At 54.2% G+C, this 21794-nt stretch overlaps 1 protein-coding gene across 4 annotated transcripts; it reads right to left on the reverse strand.

Annotated features, from left to right (window-relative positions):
• Positions 1-1051: 1051 nt before the first annotated feature.
• Positions 1052-19354, reverse strand: LOC138814921 (G-protein coupled receptor family C group 5 member B). 4 transcript variants are annotated; one of them, XM_070004044.1, is made up of 5 exons: positions 10498-10521; positions 9887-9941; positions 8582-9612; positions 2788-2972; positions 1052-1383 (listed from the first exon to the last, which is right to left on the reverse strand). In XM_070004044.1, exons 2-5 carry the CDS (start codon positions 9907-9909, stop codon positions 1339-1341), a joined length of 1284 nt encoding a protein of 427 aa, XP_069860145.1. In that variant the 5' UTR covers positions 9910-9941; positions 10498-10521; the 3' UTR covers positions 1052-1338. The 4 variants fall into 4 exon arrangements, with proteins under 4 accessions (XP_069860145.1, XP_069860146.1, XP_069860147.1 ...); XM_070004045.1 differs by lacking the exons at positions 9887-9941; positions 10498-10521 and adding an exon at positions 19177-19354; XM_070004046.1 differs by lacking the exons at positions 9887-9941; positions 10498-10521 and adding an exon at positions 18003-18148.
• Positions 19355-21794: the final 2440 nt, after the last annotated feature.

Raw genomic sequence — 21794 nt, forward strand, 5'->3', positions numbered from 1 at the left:
AAAACTCTTTTGCCTTGAATGGGTGCTGGCGATTATGCTGGCCAAACAGTGCACAGAACACAGGGCTTTTAATGGCTGGGATGCTGCAAATGCCAAATAACAAAAGAATGACTTGCTCAGGACAGATGGGCATCATGACAGAAGCAAAATGGGCTTGGAGGACAGCCATTTGCATGAAACCAGCAAAAAAGAAAACAACAACAACAACAAAAAAAACCCCAAGGTGCGTACACCCTCCCACCCCCCTCCAGAAGTAAGAAACCCTCATATGGTTCACTCTACCCTGGAACCTTCCCCACAGCCATGGAGAACAATCTCTATTTGCTGGACAGAAGAATACCACACCTCTCCATCCTAGGGGAGTAGGGGAACAATGGGACATCATCACAGAAAGGCTGCTGTGGCACCTGGCCTTCCAACCTGTCTCCAAAAAGGTTGCGGGGAGAGGATGGTAGGTTCAAGCTGGGTGATTGATCTGATTTGAGCATTTGACATGGACATGAGAATATGATTGGGAAAGGTCTTAGAGGGGCATCTGTAAGTGCAGGAATAAGAGATGGTTAAGGGAGAAGGTGCCATTGCTTGTTCAAATAGGCAGGGGGAGGGACTTGCTTTTCTTGCCTCAGCAATAAGGCTCCTGCAAGAGTCACCACTTTCTCCGTGAGTTGGTCACTTCAAGGCCCAGAGAGTATTTTTTCTTTGGCCCGCGCCAGCATCCCTCCACCACTACTGATTATGAAGCTCCCCCATGCTTTGCTTGGGCTCAGCTTATCACTCCCATAGCCTTCTAAGCTCTGAAATGTGACAACCACAGGCAAGCCAGGAGTTGTGCTCAGCAACTAGGTCATTTCCAAGAGGCCCCCTAGGGTCCAGCCCTCGTTGGAGGAGGGTGGAAAGGTGTCTCCCCACCTTCCTCTGCCATAATAAATCAACTTCCGCCGGGCCCAATTTGGTTTTATTCTACCTCTCTTCCTAGCCAGATCTCTGAGTGAGCCCTAACACTATTTGCAATGAGCTCTGCTTCAGTGTGCACAGATAGGTTGGTTTAGCATTGTGTGTGTGTGTGTGTGTGTGTGTGTGTGTGTGTGTGTGTGTGTGTGTGTGTGTGTGTGTGTGTGTGTGTGTGTGTTGGGGGGGAGGCAGGGCAGTCAGTGTTAGCTTTTCAGTTCATCCGGGTTCACATTTACACGAAATCCCTTGGCTGGGATTTCCACATCTCCTGGCTGGCTGCGAGGTGGCCTGGGTCGGCTACGGTTACTGATTTCTCCCTCAAGAAAGACACGGCCAGGGAATAAAATCGGTAAGAGAGATTCTTATTCTCTGGAACTGAAAAGTCTGTCACCAATGGTGTCTTGCAGTGTGACTTGGCGGAGCGGTTGGGATCTGGAATGACACACAAGGGTAACACACTGAGAACTCTGGTGGTTGGCAAAGATGACGTCAGAAGCTGACCTCCTTACCACAATGTGCCCGGGGGGGGGGGGTGGTTGGGGGTGGGAGTGGAGTGGAGGTGTTTATCTTACTTTGACCTAGTAATATGCTTCCTTACCCAGGCCCTCCCTCTCCTCCCTCCCTTCTTCCATTTCCTTCCTTCCTTTCCTCCTTCCTTCCTTCCTTCCTTCCTTCCTTGCTTGCTTCCTCCCTCCCTCCCTCCCTCCCTCCCTCCCTGCCTCCCTCCCTCTCTCCCTCCCTCTCTCCCTCCCTCCCTTTTTGGTGTGCTGGAGATGGAATACGACACCTTGGAGCATTCTGAGCACTCTACCACTGGGTGTGTTCTTAGTTTCTAACTTAATCCCATTCTAAGACCTGGTACCTATTTCTCCACATTGGCCTTGAAGGACAAGGAGGAATTAATTGTGATAGATCTGGCCTTTTCTGGCCATATTTATTATGACACAAGCCAAAGCTTCCTGACTCCTGACTTTCCTTAATGGGACAATAAGCTCAGTGGGTTGCAGAGGGGTTTTAAGAACACAAATCTGTAACTGTGATTTTTTGTGCTTGTTTTAGACCAATGTGAACAAGGGCCAAGCAGGTTCCATTTTGAAGGCTAGAAAAGACAAAGCTCCCCACCCAAGATCAAACCATCCTTGACTTCCATTGAAAGACACAAAAACAAAACCCCAAAACAACTCAGGTTGTTATGAAATGGTCATGTGAAATAAAGAATGGAAATCCAATTTACATATGTAAACTGGCTCATGGGTCATTGCTGAAAGAAGCATGTAGCTATGTTTGGAAAATAAATGTAAGGATGAGAGAGCATCTTTGGTTTGCTGGAGAAGCAAAATGATGTCACTCCACAGAGGCAAAAACGGAGAGGGCGACAGTTCTGCTGATGATCTGTTTGGCATCAGATAGTAAACAGCTTTTGTCTTTGAGGAAGACAAATGGTCATTGCTTCAGTTCTTCAAGATGTCTCTTACAGGGAGTTGGGGGAGGGTAGTGCCCAGCTAGGACACATTACCCAGAGTGGTGATGAGAGGGGGGGCTTTATCTAGGTGGACATCAGCCAAATCTGAGAGGGAGATTCTTATCATTGGGGGCTTTTCATTCATGTCGCCTCTCCCCAAGAGAAGGTACGAAATTCACTGGGAAAAAGAATACCAAGAAAGAAGGAGTGGGCAGAGGTGAATGTTCTGTGTGTGGAGAAAGGGGTCAGAGGGGAAGATGAAACAGAAGCTTTGCATGCAGGTAGCTGGCAGGGCTGCCTGTCCCCAAAAAGCAGCTGCCAAAAGCAGCTGTGGACACAGAATGGGACACTGAGGCTCACACCTAGATACTTACAGTCCCTCCATTGAGCATGACGGCCATCTCGGTTGGCTGATACACGTTGCTTCTAAACGGAGCGCTTGGTTGGTTTCCCAAGACACCTGGTTTCTTCCCAGTGGTGACGCTGGGTTTCTTGCCCATGCTGCCACCACCAGACCTTTTTCCCAAGCTGCCATTGGAAAATCCTGCTGTGCGAAGAGCTGAGGAAGGAGGGAGGGAGGGAGGGGAGAGAAGGGGGAGGGATTGGCAGGAGGACAACATAAAAAAAAGAGAGACAATTCGGTTTTCTTTCCCTGCATCAGGGACACAGTCCAATCTGGCACCCCCACCGCCTGCCCACCACTGTAGCTCCTCCCCCTAGTCACAAGCTTTGATTCAGAAGTCACAAACAAGCTTTGTTCTCTTTGGCCTCTCTACCACCTGACCTGGCTCAGTGGGACTGGGAAGTTTGTAGAGTCCAGGATGAGGGTCAGAGTGAGAGAAGGCCAGGGCTAAACCTTGACCCTCCCCACCCCATGCAGGCCCCTTAAGGGACAGGTGCATCAGGTTCTTTTCACAAAAGAGTCCTTCGCCTCTCTGCACAATGGAGACCTTCGGGGGCTCAGGTCAGTGAAGGCTTGGCAGTCGCTGTCATGGAGACAGGCAGAGATAGGGATGGCTGAGAACAGAGACATCAAGTGCACCACGGTGTCTGTCCTTGTGTGAAAGCACCCTCCCATGTATGTAGGCTTATTTTGAAATGAGAAAGCAAAAAGGCAGCCTTGGACAAAATAAGTCAGCATTCTCCCCTTGACAGGTGGACAGATCCTACTCTGCTTTGTTGCTTTACTTTGGGAGTGAGACTTCCTTTTTTGATTTTTCTTTTGTGCTGATACTGGGGTTTGAACTCAGGGCCTGGTCACTATTAATTTTTTTTTTTGTCTGTTCAAGGTTGGTGCTCTACCACAGCTCCACTTGCTTTGTGTTGGTTAACTGCAGACAAATCTCACGGATTTTCCTTCCCAGGCTGGCTTTGAACCCTGATCCTCAGATCTTAGCCTCCTGATTACAGGCAAGAGCCAATAGAACTCAATGTTTGAGAGTTTTTCTTTTTGTACAAAGAAAAAAAAAAGTACAATGAAAAAGACACGGAGGAGCTTGAAACACATGCTTCCAAGTGAAACAATCCAGTGTGTTACCCTTGTAATGTGTGGTTCCAACAATGTCATTTTTTAGAAAGGACGGTGCTATGGAGACAGGCGGAGATTACTGATTGTCAGGGTCTAGATCAGGGCTGCAGTGGGTGGGAGAGGGGTGGCTGAATGGACCTGGTGGCATCTGAGGGCAGTGAACACTCAATAGGGCACTATAGAAGGATATGCATTTGTCAGAAGCCCACGGGACTGTGCAAAACTATGCTGGGTTCTTAGGATTGGGGAAGTGGCTCAGCCATAGGGAACGTGTCTAGCATGCATGAAGCCCTGGGTTCCATCCCCAGCACTGTAAAACATACAATAACAATAAGAACAGCAACAGCAACAGCAAAAATCCTATCAGCTATAGGATGGTATCTTTATCATCTTCATTGAAAAATACTCATGTTAGCTGGGCACCAGTGGTTCACGCTTGTAATCCTAGCTACTCAGGAGGCTGAGATCTAAGAATTTGCTGTTCAAAGCGGCACAAGTTTGTGAGACTCTTTATCTCCTATGAACCTGAAAAAAGCTAGAGGTGGGCTATGACTCAAGTGGTAGAGTGCTGACTGAGTAAAAAAGCCAAGAGAGCTTGAGACACTGGGGTCAAGCCCCAGTTCTAGTGTGTGCGTGCACGCGCGCTCGCACACACACACACACACACACACACACACACACACACACACACACACACACACGATTCACTGAAAAAGGATTCACTTTATTCTGAGAATAGACACTTTGCTGGCTAAAAATGTAACAAGACAGCTTGGATTTCTGGGGGGCTGCTGGGAAAAGCACAGAATGGGAAAGCCCATCTATAGACTCTTGCGAGAGACTTGGCCTACAAACACATTCTCGTCACAGACAGAAAGGTTCCAGTCTCTTGTTCACCGGTGGGGTGCCTTGGCCAGAGGTAGGGTGCCCCTCTCTGTAGAAGCTATTTGTGATTCTCTGGTGAATATCCCTCCCATACACTCTAGACTCCTGACTGTTGCCTTCTCCCTATCTGAGGAGGTGATTATGTGACTTCGGTCTGACCTATCAGAGCATTCCTCTCTTCCTGTTCCAAACACACTGATTGGTTTAGGTAATGGCCTTCAGGTCCAATCAAAGTTAAAGCTGGGATTTTTGCACCAGCCTCCTGGCACCTATCTCTCTTCCCAGACTCTGGAGCCATGGGCTGTCTTGATGCCAGCAACCGAGAGATGGAGAGAAAATGTTGATGTAACTTGAGTCTCCTGAATCTAATCCTTCCTAAAGCCTGCTGCCCAGTAACTTTGGGGCAGGGGAAGGTTGCTGTTTTTCTTTTTAGTGCCTTTGTCTATTCAAATTGGATTTCTAAATTACTAACTTGCAACAGGCTTCAAGAGGAGGCCTGAGTAACACTCTTCCCACCCTGGGCCAGATCTGAAAGGCAATGAGTTCTGGTTCACCCATAGGGGATCCCCCGTGGAACCAAAAAGCACATAGACTGAATGCCAGACATTTCTTGTGTTGCCAGGCAGGAAGCAAAGGTCCAGTTTATTTGCTCTAATGAGATCTCATGGGTGTGAACTGTGCATTCGTGTGTGTGTGTGTGTGTGTGTGTGTGTGTGTGTGCTGGTGCTTGAACTCAGGGCCTGAGCACTGTCCCTTAGCTTTTTTGATCAGGGCTAGTGCTCTACCACTTGAACCTGACCTTTACTTCCAGCTTTTTGCTGGTTAATTAGACATTAGAGGCTCACAGACTTTCCTGGGCTGGTGGACTTTCCTGCCCGGGGTAGCTTTGAACAGTGATTCTTAGAACTCAGCCTTCTGAGTGGCTACAATTAAGATGTGAGCCATGAGCACCTGGCTTCTAATGAGATCTTTAAAGCACAAAGCCTCAAAGAGAAGAAGAAATAACACATTCTCTGTCTTGCTCCTTGAAAGGTAAACTATTTTTTTCCTTTTTTTGTAGTCCTGGGGTTTGGACGCAGGACTTCAAGTTTACCAGACAGACACTCTACCACTCAAACTACAACTTCACCCTTAAAAGGTATAAACATTTACTATGGCTCAGAAACGTCTCCTAACATGTGATCTGAGACTTATTTTAATCTTTTATCACATACCCTGGGGACTCTTATTAATAAGTAGCAGAGCGGCGCTGGTGGCTCATACTTGTAATCATAGCTACTCAGGAGGTTGAGATTTGAGGATCACAGTTCCAAGCCAGCCTGGACAGGAAAGTCCATGAGACTCTTATCTCTAATTAACCACCAGAAAACCGGAAATGGCGCTGTGGCTCAAGTGGTAGAGTGCTAGCCTTGAGCTGAAGAGCTCAGGGACAGCGGCCAAGAACCGAGTTCAAGCCCCAGGACAATAACAACAAAAAGGAACAGACTGGTGCAGCGAGAGTTTGTTGGGGTCCCAGCTGAGGGAGGTTTGGGTATGACGCAGCCTGGGCATGGCTCAGCCACCATGGTACAGCCCCTCCTCCCACCTCAGACACACTCTTAAAGGAAGAGAGGCCAAAAGGCTGGCCAGAAGTTTCAGAAGCCAGAGAAACACGATCAAGTTCCGCTCCTGGGCTGAGTCCAGTGGGCTCAGGGGTAAGGCCCCCTTATGGGGGCCAGGTTCCTAAACTGGCTGAAGTCAGTACCACAGATGCCAGCAGCTGTGCCTACCTTGGCAAAGGTGTATGCCCATATGGGTCCCCTGCCAGCAGAGCAAGGGTTTCTGAAATGAAGGCTGTCCATCTAGGCCTTCTACCATCTAGATTTCTCTCTGTGTGAGCCTCCGGAGGTAAAGGGCCTTCCTTACCCAAGCCTGCTCTGCTTGCTCCTGTGAACCTTGTTGGCAACGCACTGGGGATGATCCCAAGGAGGGATCAAAAACACAAAACAAAACACAAAAGGGTGTGGAGGCATATCTTGAGTGGTAGAGTACTTGCCTAGCCAGTGTGAGGTCCTGAGTTCAAACCCCAGTAAACCTTATTCCCCCTCTCCCCCAAATCTGACAACACCCAAGGTTACTGAAGAGGTAGGGTTTTGAGAAGGGCTCGAATGGAATGAACAGATTGTGGGGTGAGGGGGAACACTTCTTAGTCTACCTTACTGGGGTGCAGTGTGGGCATTTCAGTGTGGATATAGGAAGTTTTCTTTTTATTCCTGCAAAGAGTTAACTGACCAAAAGCTGGACGAAGAACAAATCATGCTTGGTGCAGCGTCAGCTACTGTGGGAAGCGGAGGCCAGCAGAGTTTTTTACTGCGCGAAAGATCAGAAAATAAATCCCAGTGCCTGATGGAAAACCGCAGTATCCAAAAGCTCCCGGAGCTCTGGAGCTCCTGACCTTGGCATGGCCACCATAACACTGACCTCAGCACCCCGTGGGACGGCACTGCCCACACTCGAGCCTCCTGCTTCTGCCTTCTGCCTTCCACTGATGTGCATCATCATGCCCAGCCAACTCTCCTTGTGGGTCCTATTCCCCAGCTGTACCCTTGGGTTCAACTCACAGCCTTGTGCCTAATCTTAGGTAAGCACTCTACCACTTGAGTCATTCCCTCATCCTTTTGCTCCTCCCTTCCCCCCTCTCCTTCTCTCTCTCCTCCTTTCTCTGTCTCTCTCTCTCTCTTTTCCAGATAGGGTCTCACACTTTTGCCCGGACTAGGCATAGACTGCAATCCTACTAACCTCTGCCTTCTGAGTAGCTGGAATTACAGGCATGCACTACCATACCTACCAGCTCTCATTTTTTGTTGTTGTTGTTATTACAGTCCTTAGGCTTGAACTCAGGGGTCTGGGTGTTGTCCCTCAGCTTTTTGTTCAAGGCTGGCACTCTACCAACTTGAGCCACACCTCCACATCCAGCTTTTTGGTGATTCATTGGAGATAAGAATCTCATAGATTTTCCTGCCCAGGCTGGCTTTGAACCTCAATCCTTAGATTTCAGCCTCTTGATGGGATTACAGGCGTGAGCCACCAATGCTTGGACAGGTTATTTTACTTAATGTTGGGTGTAGGAACCTAGCCAGTTCCTTTCACATGACAGTTCCAAGGAGCATGCGGGGTCATGCACCGGACCCCCTGGGTAGGTCCTGCCTTGTGACTTGGTGTTGAGTCAGGGCTACAGCAGGGACGTGCAGTCCCGGGTACCTGGACAATGTCGCTCAAGTCCCACTGGCTCTTCCTTCCAGTCTCAGAACCCAGCGGAACTTGCTCAGCCCACTCAGGAGTTCTGGGGACTTGTAACTGGGAGGCAGGTGTTTGTGGTGGGCCAGCTGGGGGACACATTCTACACATACATGTCCTCAAAGGATTCCCAAGCAGCATGGAGCCCCTACTGTCTGTGACCCACTCCAGATGACCTGTCATCACATCTTGCTCTCCACTCCTAGTCTGATTTTTTTTTTTGGGGGGGGAAAGAACCCAACCAGGACTGGCAAGCTCCATGCCAGTTCCTCCAGGGGCATGGTGCTTGTATGCCGCCTCCCACGACAGCTCTATGAAACACATTCTCTCATTCATTCCTATTATATCAATTACGGCTCAGAGAGATCCTGCAACCTGCCCAAAGCCACAGAACTTAGACACCTGCCCCTGGGGCGAGGTAGGAGGGGGGCCCCCCGAAGTCGGCACGCCAGAGCGGCCCCCACGTGCTCCCCAACTACCTGCATGGTGCTCGTCCATGGAGAAGGCCTTGTTTTCCATGTAGGTCCTCGGCAGGTGCGCGTCCTCCTCGAACGCCGTCTCCCGCATCCTGGGCTGCGATGTATCGAAGTAGTTGGGCGGGCTCTCTTGCAGGGGTGGCAGGAGGGTGCAGTGGATCTCGGGGATGGCGTGGAAGATCACGAAGACCCAGCCGCTGGCCGTCAGCGTGATGGCCAGTGTGGCGTCGCTCCAGGCATCTCCCTGCCGCATGATGATGTTGCCGAAGAGGTACAGGGTCATCCAGGCCACCCAGATGAGCAGGGAGAGGAAGGCGGTGATGAGGATGAAGGCCCCGTTCAGCTTCCACCTCTTGAACTTGCCGCACAGCGTGAAGAGCGCCTGGGCGAGCGTGATGGCCAGCAGGACCATGTCGTAGATGAGGGCCAAGACGAAATCCATCGGCTCGTAGGCACAGGCCGGCTTCGTGTCACGCAGCACCGTCAGCACCAGCCACTCGGTGGCAATGATCACCTGCACCAGCATCAAGCACAGCGCCAGGCCCACCAGCTGCCAGCCGGCCGGGCTCGTGCCGTGGCGCACCAGCCTCCGCACGCGCCACGCCTGGCTCAGCAGGCAGGAGAAGCAGAGCGCGAAGAGCACGCCCCAGAGGAAGCGGCGGATGGAGCAGATGGTCTCGTCCATCCGGATGATAAAGGCGAAGGTCAGCCCGAAGAGGCCCAGGGTCCCCAGGAGGAAGAGGAAGTGCAGGCATATCGGCCTTCTCTTCTCCTTGTCCTTAATGAAGGGCAGCCGGACCAGGAGAATCAGCATCAGAAGCAGCGTGATCAGGGCGCCCGCCCCGGCCACTGCCTCCACCACGATTCCCCAGATGGCGTCCAGGTCGCACAGAGACACGTACTGAGGGAGAAGGTCCAGCCCGCAACCCCGGGACGTGCTGGCGTTCTCAGAGGCCACAGAGGCGATCACCAAGAGCACGAGGAAAGGGAGCACCTGGTGGGTTCTCATCTTTCTCTCTGATACTTGGAATGTTCTAGAAAATAGGATGGGGGATGGGGGGGAGGGGGGAGGAATGATTAGAAAGAAAGATCAAGCCATTGTGAGGATCCCCTCTCTCCCAATTTCTTGAAGATCTGCCACAAATCCATCCACCTGGCCCCTTGGAAAGGCACCCTACCTTCTCCCAGGCTCTGTGGCCTTCACAGAGCCTTCATCTCCCATCTGCACCCCAGACCTGGACCAGCGACCACCCTGAAGTCACCATCACAAGTGGCCAGTGGCCCAGCTGGGACAAAGACCCAACTCACCTTCTCTGCATGTCTTTATTCATTCAATTCAATACTTGCTGGCCACGTCCGACCTCTTCAGAAATAAGGGAATAAGGAAGTTTTAAAAGGACAGCTACAGGCTAGGCACTGTGAGCTGGAACCACCACACACATCCCCTGTATCAATCTCCAAACCGTAACAGCTAACATGTGACAGATGGCTCGCTGTGGACCTAGTAACTGGACACAGCCAGTGCTCATAATGCCCTGTGAGGCAAGGTCCTATTGTGACCTCCATTGTATAGGGTACCACACAGGATCTCAGGAAGTGACACCTGTTCCAAGTGAACCCCCTCCCCCCGCCATGAGTCCTATAAGAGACCTTCTCCAGCCTCGCAGAGTCTCACAGGTAGTAGAACCTTGGCATCTGTGGATGGGGAAGATGAAGGGTGGGCTCTATATCCACTTTTTCCCTTGTCAAATACGGACCAAGCATATAAGGCCCCTAGGAATGACTTAAGCATCCTCAGATACTGATTGATACCCCGTTGGGGGTGCCCAGGCTATCCCAGAACAGCCTTCCTTCCCCCACAAGATACCGAGGAGGAATGCTGTTCAAAAGACACTGTCACCCTCCCTTCCCTGCCCTACCTCGCTCTCACACAGTTGTCTTCCTCCCGCAATCTCTGGAGGCTCAAGCCACTCACTCTCTGAAGCTCTCTCTCTCTCTTTCTTGTCCCCAGACAAGCAGCCCCTCCACACAGCAGCCTCCCCCCTGCACTTCCCCCAAGTGTTCTCTTTGCATCCGGCACCCCTCTGCCTGGACACGGCCCGTGTGTCTCTAGATCGCTGTGCAATCTTCTGCCTCTCCTCCCCCAAGCTCGGCTCTGAGGCCATCAGCGCCAACTCGGGCCAAGAACACCTCGTCTCCACCCCAGACAGCGGTCTCTTGTCTCCTTTCTTCACTCTAATCAAGCCGGTCATTTTTTTTTTTTTTTGGTTGTTGTTGTTGTCATTATTGTTGCTTGTTCTGCTTTTTGCTGCCTCTCTTGTTTCTTCTTCTCCCCCCTTCCTGTCCTCTCCTCCCTTCCTGCAAGATGTGGCTGAACGGGGGACGTGGCAGGATGAACCTTATCTACTCATCCGTAGACCAGGCTTTCTCAGCCTTGGAAGAATGGCGCTTTGTTGTTGGGCCTGCCCTGTGCAGGCAGCCTCCCTGCCCTTCACAAGACCTGCCAGGAGTGTGCGTCACCTTCCCCATCCAAGATGTCTCTAGACACCACCGAATGTCCCATATGGCACGGAAGAGCATGGAGTAGATATGTCATAAATCCTTCGTGACTGGCCTTTGTCACCATGCCACCGATGCCTTGCTTCTGAGCGGGGCCACAACCCTGGAAGCTGGACTCTTGCTCATTTCTGGCCTAACTCAGCCCTTGATGGCTTGTAGCCACCTGTTGTTCTGAAGCAGCAGCAGCAGCAGCAGCAGCAGCAGCAGCAGCAGCAGCAGCAGCAGCAGCAGCAGGTAGCACCCCTGGGGCTTCCATAAGTAAATTCAGTATCGACCCAACTGGGCTGCTTCTCGGTTCTTCCTGTGAGCATCTCAGATCCCGCCTGGGCCAGGAGGCTGGCTATAAATCATTGTTGATGCAGAAGATGGCTGGTGTGGTATGGGGCTGTCTCCTTGGCCTACAAACCGAAGGAGGCAGGCAAGACACTCAGCAAGACAGGGCTCCTCCAACAAGAGCCCAGCATAGCACTCGGGCAAACTCAGGGATGCAGGGGCAGCTTGGATGTCAGTGACGAGCTGGCTTGGTGGTCTCCTCACTTACTCTTGGGTTCACACGTAACCTGTATGTCACTGGCAGACTGGCCAGGGCCTTGCGGTTGACCCACTTAACACCTAACACCTCCAAACGTGTCCATCACCATGTCTCACAACTGCACCCTGGGATCACTTCCGTAGCACAGCCACTGGGCACATCCCATGTGATACCACCAGAGAAGGTCGCTCTAGACAGAACTGCTTGTCACAAAGTTCTAGAAGCAGGCGGCAACTGAGATGTGTCATAGCCAGTCTCAGTAAACATACCCCAGGCAGCCTCTCTAAGTGTCTCCCAGGGGTTCTAGAGTCTTGCCCACTCTCCCCCCCCCCCCCATCCAACAACCCTGAGCTAGTGGTTTTTAACCAAGGGCACTTTTATACTTTACTCTCTCTCTCTCTCTCTCTCTCTCTCTCTCTCTCTCTCTCTCTCTCTCTCTCTCTCTCTCACACACACACACACACACACACACACACACACACACCACACTCCAGGGGACATTTATCAATGTCAAAGGGCACTTTTGTTTGACAGGTAAGTATTCAACCATTTGAACCCTTTGTGCTTTAGTTATTTCTCAGATAGAGTCTCTTGCTTTTTTCCTGGGGCTGACCTCAGATCTCTATCCTTCTACCTAAGCCTCCTACCTTCCTATATAAATTGAGATTACAGGCACTGTGTACCACCCCATGCAGCTTATTGGTTGAAATGGGAGCTTGTTTAACTTTTTGCCCAGTTTGATCTTGAACCTCAGTCCTCCTGATCTCCCAAGTAACCACCATACCTGGTCCCTAAGAACATTTTTGGTTCTCACAGTTGGAAAGAGGGCATCTGTTGGATGGAAGACAAGGGTGGTGCCTATTCTTTATCATTCAAAGAACAGTCTCCATCACATAGCGTTATCCAGCTCAGGAAGGCAATGGGGTGCCAGCTGGAAAAGCCTGGCTTAGACATTAAAGTCAGAGCTGGTGTGGTCGATGCCGGGAAACCAGGCAGCCTTGGGCCTGAACCCCATGGCACGTCCTTGCAAAAACTTGGCCTTCTTTAGCAAGATCACTCTCTTTCTCAGGGGGAGCTCTCTTCCTTGGCCTGACTTCACAGCTGCTCTTGCTGGACTTTCCAACTCCAACAGGAAATCTATAGACATCATGAGAACACCAAGATGGCGCCCAAAGCTCCAGAAGCTGGGTCCAGGCCTTTAGGTCCTGCCTCCTTTCTGACAGGAAATGGATACACTAATGCTTTCTGCTTCCATCCCTGCAAGGTAGAACCCTTTGGTTCTCCCATTTCTAAAGAGAGCCCCTGATTTTCCTTTGGAAAGCTACCACCTCAGGTCTAGCCAATCAGATCATTAGTCCTACCCTTTGGCCACACTGATTGGCTCAGATAGACCTAGCCCCAAACAGACCTATAAGAATCAGCCACGGGAATTTTGCTCACAATAACTGGAAAGAGAGCTTGGTGTTTTTGCTGGAGTTGGTAAGCTAGAAGTAGAGAAGGACCAGCTTGCCTTTCTGAGTAACGCTGACCCAGAGGAGACAGCTAAGGGACGGACTAGAGGCCTAGTACTCTGTGCAGCTGGGTTCATCCATGCCTGAAACCAAGTCTGGTCTTTTGCCATTCCAAGCAGGCCCTGTTGGGAATTAAGCCCACGTGAACTTGCCAACAAAGATGCTTTCAAAATTCTTCCACATTGAGTGGCACCGTGGTAACTGCTTCCTATGTTCTGAGCACCCTTGGGTGCCTGCCACATCAGCAACATGCAAGAATCTATAGATTAGCCCAAGGCAACTCCTTGCACTATCTTCATTTATGGGATGGGAGTTAAATGTTGTGGTCCAGAGCCAGTGGGCTTGTCCAAGGTCAAGCCAGGAAGGGGTGGAGCCCAAGGCAAACAACTGTGCCTATTGTCCCTGGCTCCTCCACAGGCCCAGGCTCAAAGGGAGCATCACTTCGAGAGGCCTCCCAGCCTAAAACAGGTCCTCCCCGTTCTCCCACTGCTCAAACACCAGTTATGACCTTCGTCATGATTTTCCATCATTTTATTTTATTACTCTTTTGATCTGCTTCTCTCCACCAGACCCCAAGTCTAGGCACACACCCACCCACTCAGGCCTTTTTACTTTCTGTAATTTTTCCATATATATATATATATATATATATTTGCCAAGTTGGCCTCAGACCACAAGCCTCCTACCTATTTCCCCCTCTGTATAGCAAGGCTGATAGATGTGTACCAGCACATCTGACTTGTTTGTAGAGGTGGAGTCTCACGAACTTTTTGGTCTGGGCTTGACCTACAGCTCCCATCTTTTGATCTCCAACTCTTAAGTAGCTGGGCTTATAGGCATGAGGGATAAAGCCTGGGCTACCCTTGTCTGTTGAGTTCCAGAACTTAAATGAGTAAATTTATAAATTCACTCTCTGATCCTGACATCATCCAGAAAGGCAATGTTTTCATAGAGGAGAAAACCGAGGGTCTGAGAGATTTAAATTGAAGTTTGATTGAGCCACACAAAGGCTACAGGATCAGAACCAGGACACACACAGCGGAGAAGCCTGCCCCTTGGGCATACCCTTGGGCAGGAAACCCAGTCCTGTACCATCAGCCACTTGCCCCCCCCCCCTCCAACAGCCTGCTCCTCAGGAGCCCCATGAGGAACAATACCAGATTACGGGTTTGGAATACTCCTTAAGACAGGCCTAACTGCGATGGCATAAACCCCAGCAACAAACCCCAACCCCAAACCTGTGGGATGCAGGCAGGCGGCTCGTCAAAGGGGTAATGAATAAATGGGAATGAATGTGCAAGACTCAGCTCACATACTAATTACCTCTGCTGCCAGCCACGCTTCCAGAGATGTGACTCACTGAGAGGTTCTTAAATACAAGGCGTGTGTGCATGCACGTGTGTGTGCACACATACAGTCGCTCTGCAGAGGGCCAGGAGCGGCTGGCAGGTGGAGAGTCTCCTTCTTCCATTTCTCCAAGCAATGGGACCTGCCTGCAGTGGCTGGAAATTGCAGAGGGACCCTGTGTGTGTGAAGGACAGCAAAACTACCTGAGGCCACACACAAGGCTGGCTTCCAGCCCAAAGTCTTGCCAAGATGGCTCGAGTCAGCCTTCCCAGTTTCAAATCCTTTCCTGTGGGTTAGAGGTGGAGCTCAGAGCTTACTTTCTTAGGACCAGTTCCTGGGTCCCCCCCAACCCCCGCCAGTTCCTCTGGGAGAAAACTGTCCCAGAATACTTGCTAGCCCTCTGAGACTTCATCTTCTTGGCCTCACTTTCCTCATCTGTGAAATTGGGGTGATAACAATGCTTTCCCCCACCCCCCCATGGGTTAGTGGTGAGAATTAGGATAACAATTAAGAGCCAGGCGTGGTGTCCCACATCTTTGGAAGACAGGCAAGGGGGCTCTTCAGTTTAAGGTCTAGCCTGTACCTACCTGTTGAGACCCTGTCTCCAAAATACAATACATTACAATACAATAAATCAACCATCACTCAAGAAGACTACTTGGGTGTTGCACAGTAGTTTATACAGAGCACACACTCAGCCGAAGTGTCTGTTAAGTGAATAAAAGATGGGCTGATCTTCCTTTGAAATTGAAACACTGAATTCTTCCACCCCTGGTTTTCTAGGAGGGGAGGTTGCCATGGAGACCACTGGGCTCTTCCAGGTGTTTGTCACCGTGGCTCCCAGCTTCCCCATCACAACAAGCAACAAGTCCCTGAGGTGTGAAGGGGAGATTCCTGGAGGGGTACACTATCCCCTGGGGAACCCCATTCCCCATCATGGGGCTTGAACTCAGGGCCTGGACACTGTTCTTGAACTCTTTTGCTCCAGGTTAGCCCTCTACCACTATGGGCCACAGCACCATTTCTGGTTTTCTTGTGGTTTATTGCAGATAAACAGTCTCACAGCCTTGCCTACTTGGGCTGGCTTTGAAGCTCGATCCTCAGATCTCGGCCTCCTGAGTTGTTAAGATTTCAGGCGTGAGCCACCAACACTGGGCCTTTCTCTGTGTTTAACTATTCTAGGCGGGTACTCTTAAGAGAAGCCTTAGCCTTCCTGGGAAGAGGACCTGAGGTGGAGCCCAGGGACCCCGGAACTCAGACCCCCCTCCTTCTGGAGCCTAGATGCCAACTCGTCACCTGGGCACCTAGGAACCAGGATCCCCTTCTCCCTCATCTACCCATGGGCAATGAGAAACAAGTGTCCCACTGGGCTCTGGAACACGCCATTCTGGTGGCCCCAGGGCTATTCATTCAGTCCTCCACCTGGGGTGGGGGTCAGAGGCATCTTAACCCCATCCATTCTTAAGATGGTGGTGGTTGAGGGCACTGGAAGATGGAAGGGGAAGAAAAATTGAACAGGGTCATGTGAGTATGTATGTGTTAATGTGTGTGTGTGTGTGTGTGTGTGTGTGTGTGAGAGAGAGAGAGAGAGAGAGAGAGAGAGAGAGAGAGAGAGAGAGAGAAAGAGAAAGAGAAAGAGAGCGTAGCTTCCCTAGCCTTTCCTAGCCCCAGGCATCCTCAGTAGATCAGTACCCAGCTGAATAAATGACACAGTTTCCACTCCCATCAGACTCCTGGGCTTGAAAGACAGCAGTGGGAGCGAGGCCAGAACCACGTGACACTTATATAACCACTCAGAGCCTCAGTTTCCTGATCTGTACAGTGGGGGTGACTCTGCTGCCTTCCCACAATCACTGCAAGCAGTCCCCCACCCCACCCCCAACCCCGGGGAAGGCCTCCACGTAGAGCCTGGCATACAGGGAGCCAGGGCTACCTCTTGTTCAGACAAGCTCAGGACAATGGAGACGGAGAGGTCCAGTGACTTGGCCAGACGTGTACTGGACTGGACTGGCCACCTGGGGACTAGACTTTGTTTCTCCCAGTTCCAGATCCCACCACAGTTCACCTGTTCGGTCCTCCCTCCCCCATCTGACAGAAGCCTGGGATGAGGCTGGGAGTATCACACCCCCCACATGTCCCACGCACCCCAGCATTACACTCCACCCTAGCTTAGTCTCACAATGCTGCCTGGATTAAACTGTTACAAAGTTTCCTGACACTAGAGTCTTTCCCAGCTTGAAGAAGCTCCTCCGCAGGCTGGTTATCTTTTCCAAGTTATTCCATCCCATAATCTTCATTTCTCCAAGCTAAGACACTGGTCTCTTGGGGGTGGGGGATGGGGAGTGGGCCCAATCTCAAACGTAAAAACTCTCCTAGGTTAGTAAACAGGGCTGTAAGAACACCAGCTCTGTGACCCATGAATATCCATGAATATGCAAAGCAGCTGCAATCCTGTAAATAAAAGCAATCATTTAAATGCAAATTGTATCCTTGGCTGCCCGTTAGTTCCAGCGTGGAAGGTTCCTTTAGAGTTGTAATTCTGCAAACTAAATCGGACTCACCCTCCCCCCCCTCACCTCCAGACCCCCTCCAAGCCCTGCCAGCAAATGCTGGAGGGGCCCAGGGCCTGGGATGGATTAGAACTGCCTGAGAGTGGGGAACGGGGCTTTAGGATGGAAGCCATCACTCCCATTGGCTCAGGGCAGGGCAGGGCAGGCCAGGCTCAGAGCGGTCCCCACGGGGCTGGATGGAGCCGGACCTCTCGGCGCCTCACCATTCACGGGATGGCAGAAGAGAAAGGGAGCTGCTGGCCTGTCTGTCTCCTTGCAGAGGTCAGGGGATGGTTTAAAAATCAGTTCCTGTGGCTTCCCGCTCAAAACCCTGCAAGGGATCATTGCCCCAAACAGAATAAACCCTAGATTGTCATGGCTCAGAACTGCAAGATCCGGCTGGTGCCTCTTATCTCCCCCCTCCCCTTCCCAGCGGCCCCCCTCCCCACAATTCTGCCCATAGGCTCCAGCCACGAGGGCCTTTGTTCCGGTCCTACAAGCTCATTCCCACCTCCTAGGCCATTCTTGCCTCAAGATCTCCCTCTGGGAGACCCCCTCCTCCCCCCAAGCTGCTCTATGTCACTTTCTGGGGCCATCACCATGTCTCAGCCTTCTGGCTAGCCTGTGGGAAACAGATGCTGTGTTGGTCAGGTATTTTACCTTCTTCCTCAGTATCCATCCATCTACACCCTTCATCTCTTGTCCTAGTGGTGTGTGTGTGTGTGTGTGTGTCCAATTTATACAAGGCTGGGCTTGACAGCCCTCCCCCCTCCTTCCAGTTCTGTGTCTGGTATATTTGTCCAAATAAAGATTCTGAGCTTATCTTTCTAAGGAACTCCCAAGCTTCTCGCTGCCTGGGCCGCAAATAGCGACTCCTTCCCGGCCCGCCCCATCCTACTCAGCTGACCCCCCTTTTTTAGACTTACAGCAACTGTCGGGGCTGGCGGAGGACGTGTCACGCCGCAGTTCGGGGAGAAAGCCGTCGGGGAGGAGGGTCCTGGACCCACACATGCCCATTTGCATGCATTTCCATGCAGTTTCACTCGGAGCCTTGGGCGATTCCCAAAGCCCCTTGGTCCCCACCGAAGAAACTTCGAAATAACATGCCTTGGCCCACAGAGTACGGAGGGTTTTGTGCCAGGCCCCTCCCCCCAGCTCCTCTGTCGTCGCGGGGGACCCCCCGGGGTCTGCAGGGGTGCCCCCCCGCCCCGCTCCATCCCGGGGCCCTCCGCAGCCAGACTGGCGCGTGTGTTGGGGCCCCAGGCGGGGACGCCGCTGCCCGCCACACTCCAGGGGCCTTTGTCCTGCGCTCCAAGCAGCGCCCCCCTTAGCAAAAGAAGGGGGGGACAAGGAGAGGGGACTAGGCGAGGCCTGGGTGTAACAGAGCGAGACCTGGGGAGGGAACGAACCCCGAGGCTCTGGGGCGTCCTTATGCCCTCCCCCCCGCGCCAAGGGGGCCTGGGCTCCATCCCCAGTGCTCCTCTGCGCCCCCCCCCGTCCCCGGGAACAGAGGACACAGCACAGGGCGAGTCCTGAGTCGTAGCCCGGCTCCGGTGCCCGGCATCTGGAACGGAAACGACCCCTCCTCATATGGGACGCAGCTGCCCCCCCAATTGTCCCCCAGGCTCGGATCTCGGCTCCGCCCCCTCCCCTGGCCCGTGCCTCCGGTCCCCTCCCCTAGGCCCAGCTGCGGGCCTGGCCCTTAGGCCCTGCGGCAGGTGCGGCTGACCCCCGCGCCCGGCCCCGGCGCCCGGGTCGGTCCGCCCGGTCCAGCGCCAGCCCCCGCCCCCTGCGCCCCGCAGCACGGCTCCCGCGCCCTGCCCGGGCTCCGCTCACTCGGGCTCGGCTGCGGTGACTCCCTTTACCTGGGGTCACCCCGAGGCCCTCCCCGAAGACTTGGGTCTCCACTCGGAGGTCGGGGCCCGTCCCGCCCTCTGCGGCTCCTCTCCACCCGATCCCCCTTTCCCCCTCAGCTCAGCTCCGGCGTGGAGGGGACAGACACGAAGCAGAAGCCTCCTCCCTCCTTCCCAAGCCCACGGCAGGAAAAGTTTCGGGGGTCCCCGCCGCGTCGCCCCCCGTTTCGCCGCGGCTCGCACTCACCGACCCTCGCGGCCCCGTAGCGCTGGCGATCCTGCCGGCCCTCGGCCCGAGTCACATCCCCGCAGCGCCGCTGCGGCCTCCGCTCGCCCGCTCAGCGCCCGCCGCCCTCCGCTCGCGCCTCACCGCATCGCCCTGCGCCCAGCTGCCGCGCAAGGCGCCCCCGGGCCCGGCCCGCGCTGCAGCAGCGCCCGCGGCTCCGCCCCGCCAGCCCCGCCCCGCCCACAGGCCCCGCCCCAGCGCTCAGGCCCCGTCCACGGCTCCGCCCCCGCCCCGTCCACGGCTCCGACACTCAGGCCCCGCCTCTCCGCCAAGCCCCGCCCCTCAACTCAGGCCTCCCCCCCATGGCTCCGCCCCCGACCCGGCCACGGCTCCGCTCCCACGCCCAGGCCCCGCCCCTCAAGCGAGGCCCCTCCTGACAGCTCCTCCCCCTCGAAGACCCGCCCCGCCTACAGCCCCGCTCCACCACTCAGGGCCCGCCCTGCTGACCCGCCCACCACCAAAGTCCCGCCCCGCGAAGCCCCGCCCCCACGGGGGTCCCCGGGCCGCGGCCCCTCCGCGTCCGGGTCCGCATTGCACCCCAAGCGCGGCCCGTAAACGCGGACTTCGGCGCGCCCCAGCCACGCGGGCCGGGAAGCTCGGCGGACCCTGCGGCGCGCTCCGCCGTCACCGATGCCCCCGCGTGCGTGGGGTGCCAGGCGCGCTCCCCTCCCGCGGCCCCCGGCCCGCGCGGTGTCCCCGCCGCGCGCCCCTCCCGTGGTCCGCACGCAGGGTCGCCAGCACCGCGGCCGCGCGCACCACGCACGTCCGCCGGGGCGCACAGACACGGGGGGCCGGGACCCTGCGCGCCCAGGGCCCGGACGCCCTCCCCTCACCCGCCGGGACGGGGCGGGCGGGGTCGCGCCGGTTCCCTCCGGGGTAGGGGACCCCAGGGCGGCGGCGTGGGTCCCGTCCGGACTTGCGGGTCCCCCTGTCCCCCGGATCCGCGTCCTGGGACTCCAGCCCCCTGCGCACCCCAGCCCGCTAGGACGCGCAGGCACCGGGCGGGGGGGGGGAGACCCCGGCCCCCGGCGGCGGGGGTGCGGATGAACCCCTTCTTTTTGGGGGTGCTGGCCGTCCGTGCCCGCCGCGCTGAGACCCCACCCCGCTCCCGCCGAGCCCGCTTTCCCGGGGGTCCTTGGAGGCCTTTTATCCTTTAGGGAAAACGGGGAGGCAGAGTTCCTGGGCCCGGGTCTGCGGTCTCCCGGTGCCCGGGCCGCGGTTGTCCCGCTCGGCCCCGGGGTCGTCTCGGAGCCCGCGCACCGCCGCCCCGGCCCGGGCCCCGCGCGGTTTCGGGGCCGCCTGGCCTTTCCCGCCGCCCCGCGCGCGGCTCTGGGACGCGGGCGCGCGCCGCCCCCTGGTGGTCGCCGGCGGCACCGGCGTCGGCTCGGTCGGTCGGTGCAGGCCGCCGCCTCCGTGGTTGCCCGGGGACCCATCCGTGGGGTGTCTGTCCCATCCGTCCCATCGCAGCGGCTTGGGACGCCCAGAGCGGGCCCCTGCCGGAGCGACGACTCAGTGCTCTCGGCTACTGTCCGTGTCTGCAAGGCCCGGCAGCAGTCCGGGGCTGCTTGGGTGGCCAGGGCCTGGGTCTCCAGCCTGGGAGAGAACGGCTCTGGGTGGGCAGTGGGGTACAGGCTCACAGGCGCTCAGCTCATTTGGAGCGGATGGAATTTGGTGGCTCCCTCCGTGCCCTGGCTCTCCCGAGGCAGGGCCACCGTTTGCCATCGGCTGTCTGCGGGGCTCGGTGTTTGTGCATCCATCTCCCCCCCCCCCCAGCCTGAGCTGGCCACTGGGCACTGGCCACGGCAGTGGTTTTATTTATTAATTTAATTGTTATTTCTTTTTGCCAGTCCTGGGGCTTGAACTCAGGGCCTGGGCACTGTCCCTGAGCTTCTTTTCTCAAGGCTAGCACTCTACCACTTGAACCACAGTGCCACTTCTGGCTTTCTCTGTGTATGTGATACTGAGGAATGGAACCCAGGGCTTCTTGCATGCAAGGTGAGCACTCTAACCACGAAATAAGCCACATTCCCAGTCTATTATTATTATTATTATTATTATTATTATTATTATTATTATTATTATATATTTTAGCTTCATGTAAGGTCTTGCTTCTTGCCACACAGGCACCTAGATCATGGTCTATTTTAGATTTCCTGTCACTGAGATGGTAGGTGTGCACCACCATGCCCAGCTTCTTTGTTGAGATGGAGTCTCACAGGCCTCACAGCCCACGCTGACCTGGAATCGAGATCTTCTCAATCTCAGCTTCTCAAATAGCTGAGATTACAGGTGGTGTCTGCCACTGGTGCTGGCAGCTGAGTCATCTTACCCGTGACAAAGTGGATGGAAAGGCCAGGGCTCCCCGGTTTCAGAACAGGTAAATAGCAGGAATAGGACCAAACTTGACTATGTTTCCCCACTTCACCCCACTCCCCTGTAAGGGATGTTTCTGGAACCATCAGTGCAGTTCCCTGGAGCTTTAGCATGAGTGGTGAGGTTTCAGGAAATACCTAATACAGCGTGTTCTTTTCTTTCTTTTTCTTCTTGTACCTACTGGGGTTTGAACTCAGGACCTTGAG

Source organism: Dipodomys merriami, unplaced genomic scaffold, assembly GCF_024711535.1.
Source record: "Dipodomys merriami isolate MVZ:Mamm:240054 unplaced genomic scaffold, mDipMer1.0.p SCAF_62, whole genome shotgun sequence".
Lineage (NCBI taxonomy): Eukaryota > Metazoa > Chordata > Mammalia > Rodentia > Heteromyidae > Dipodomys > Dipodomys merriami.